The 2,500-nt window shown below is 48.8% G+C and overlaps 1 protein-coding gene across 2 annotated transcripts in view; it reads left to right on the forward strand.

Moving 5' to 3' along the window:
* Nucleotides 1-2,500, forward strand: part of LOC113807877 (uncharacterized) — a 58,841-nt gene that overhangs the window by 49,360 nt on the left and 6,981 nt on the right. For both annotated transcript variants that reach the window (XM_070142008.1, XM_070142009.1), the window contains 5 exons: nt 36-197; nt 478-605; nt 1,183-1,303; nt 1,667-1,811; nt 2,148-2,368. In XM_070142008.1, coding sequence (XP_069998109.1) covers nt 36-197; nt 478-605; nt 1,183-1,303; nt 1,667-1,811; nt 2,148-2,368 — 777 coding nt within the window. The remainder of the gene's footprint in view (nt 1-35; nt 198-477; nt 606-1,182; nt 1,304-1,666; nt 1,812-2,147; nt 2,369-2,500) is intronic.

Here is a 2,500-nt window from a genome sequence, read left to right on the forward strand (position 1 = left end):
ACAAAACGTTGAAACAAAAGCCAATCGCCCTACAGATTCAAAAAAGGACAGACGACTTGCGCACGGCAGCTGTTACTCTTGTGGACGAGGTTCTCCGCTTTTCCAAGGAAGGACTCGAAGCTCTAAGCCAGAGCTCTCTTCTCAGGACAAGCTTCCTTCGATCTCTGCACGAGGCCGCTGAGATCCTTTACGAAAATGTAAGGAAGTGATGTCTCGTCAAGCGCCATGTTGATTCACGCGTTCATCTCTTTTGGTTTTATATTTATTTGATTGCTACTATTTCTATGGCTAATGTTATTAGTAGTATTACTAGCGGTAATATTAATATTACCAATGTTATAATGAAGCCTTTATAAGTAAAATATAGAAATGAAAAAAAGAGTTTTAACGTTTTGACCGGCAATTCCAATCACGTTTTGAAATTCGTTTGACTACCGACTTTAACCGCCAAATTTAACCGCCATTTTCTCCCTGCAGGTGGACACAACATGGCGAAAAGGGCGCGCAGGCCTCGAAATGGAACTCGAGGGCGTGCAGACAACTCTCTATCTCTTCGGTTTCAAAGTCCGGGAATATCTGGAACGCAAGAATTACTTCCTGAACGAGTAAGATCTTTTTTTTTTCTCTCTCTCTCTCTCTCTCGCTTTCGCTCTCCTCCTTTCGTTTTTTTTTTCTTCGGTGCGTCTTTGTTCTTTTTTTTATGTCTTTGTTCTTTAATTTCTATTTCTCCAACTAGTCTTTCGTGCATCCCCATTATTATTGCTGTTATTATTATTAATATTATTATAGTTATTGTTATTATCATTATGATTTTTACTGTTATTACTCTCATCTCTCTCATCTGTCTGTCTGTCTGTCTCTCTCTCTCTCTCTCTCTCTCTCTCTCTCTCTCTCTCTCTCTCTCTCTCTCTCTCTCTCTCTCTCTCTCTCTCTCTCTCTCTCTCTCTCTCTCTCTCTCTCTCCCTCTCTCTCCCTCTCTCTCCCTCTCTCTCCCTCTCCCTCATCCTCTCCGTCTCCCTCATCCTCTCCGTCTCCCTCTCCCTCCCTCCCTCTCCCTCCCTCCCTCTCCCTCTCCCTCTCCCTCTCCCTCTCCCTCTCCCTCTCCCTCTCCCTCCCTCCCCCTCTCTCTCTCATCTCTCTCATATCATCTCATCCCTCTTTCTATCTCTCTCTCTCCTACAGGATCCTCATCTACCAGCCTTACGAATACGGCAGGATACGCTACAGCCAGTTCCTTCCTGTCCCTTGGAGGAGTTTCTTGGATTCGCCTGATTGGTCCGCCCTCTCCAGGCTCTTCATGAAGGTGAGGTGGGAGGAGGAGGAAGAAGGAGGGAGAGGGAGAAGGAGGACAATTTTACTTTGTTATTTAACGTTAGTTAATGACGTTTAATGTCATGTAATATTGGTGAAAAAATATCTTGTTTTTAATGTTATTTAACGAAAAGTCCAATGGTATCTTATCTTGATTATCAAAATTTAGTGTTATTTGGTAAAGTCTAATATTTATCGAATTCTGGTGTTAATTAATGGTACTGAATGCAGTCTGATCTTAGTAACTGGTCTTATGTTATATAGTGGACTCTTTAATCTTCTTTAACGAAATCGGACGTTATTTGCTGCAATCTAATGTCATTCCCTGCAATCTAATTCCCTCTGGCGCCGGCAGGAAACCCCCGCTGCCAAGGCTGAACGGCTCTTGGAACTGGGGATGCTGGAGCTAGATTCCGTCTGGCGTCCGCTGCCCCCGCCCGGAGTCCTCGTGCCCCTCAGAACGGCGCCCCGGTTCTTCACGGCCACCGCCACGGTCATGGGTAAGCCTCGTTTCCAGGGCGCCGTTCCCCTAGGGTGCCGAACCCTGGAGCGCGGTTCCTTCCGAGGGCCTGCGCTGCTGTTTGGTTTCTCGGCCTCTTGGTGTCGTCGTATTTTGTCAGTCTAAGGCCTTGTTATTTTTACTTGGATAGGAAGGTTATGTATTGTTGAATTCCTGCCATAACATGTGGTTTGGATTCTGGATAGGTGGATAAAATGGATTTTCCTCTACGAATTTCACAAGAAGACTCGATCTGAACGGCTATAATACCCTCCCTCTTCCCTCCCTTTCCCCCTCCCCCTCCCCAATACCTTCCTTGCCCCCCTCCCCCTCCCAGGTCAACACGTCACGACCTTCGACCTGCACCACTACGAGTTCCTGGGCCCCTGCTCCTACCTGCTCACCAAGGACTTCATCGACGGCGACTTCGAGGTGGTGGGCGTGTACGAGAGCGAGGCCGGCGAAGTCAGGCTGGAGTCGGTGCTGATCCGCGCCCCTGGGACCGACGTCACGCTCAGGGTGGACGGCACGGTGGACGTCACCTACGCGGCGGCCAAGGTGGGTGGGCGGGACTAGGTGGCTGAGGTGCCTTGAGGGGTGGGATGGGTGGGGCGGGGGGGGGGCCCTGGTGGGGGTTGGGGGTGTGGGTGGGTGGATGGGGAGGTAGATAGATGAATAGATAAAAGGGGG

This window comes from Penaeus vannamei, chromosome 28 (assembly GCF_042767895.1).
Source record: "Penaeus vannamei isolate JL-2024 chromosome 28, ASM4276789v1, whole genome shotgun sequence".
In the NCBI taxonomy this organism is placed as follows: Eukaryota; Metazoa; Arthropoda; class Malacostraca; order Decapoda; family Penaeidae; genus Penaeus; species Penaeus vannamei.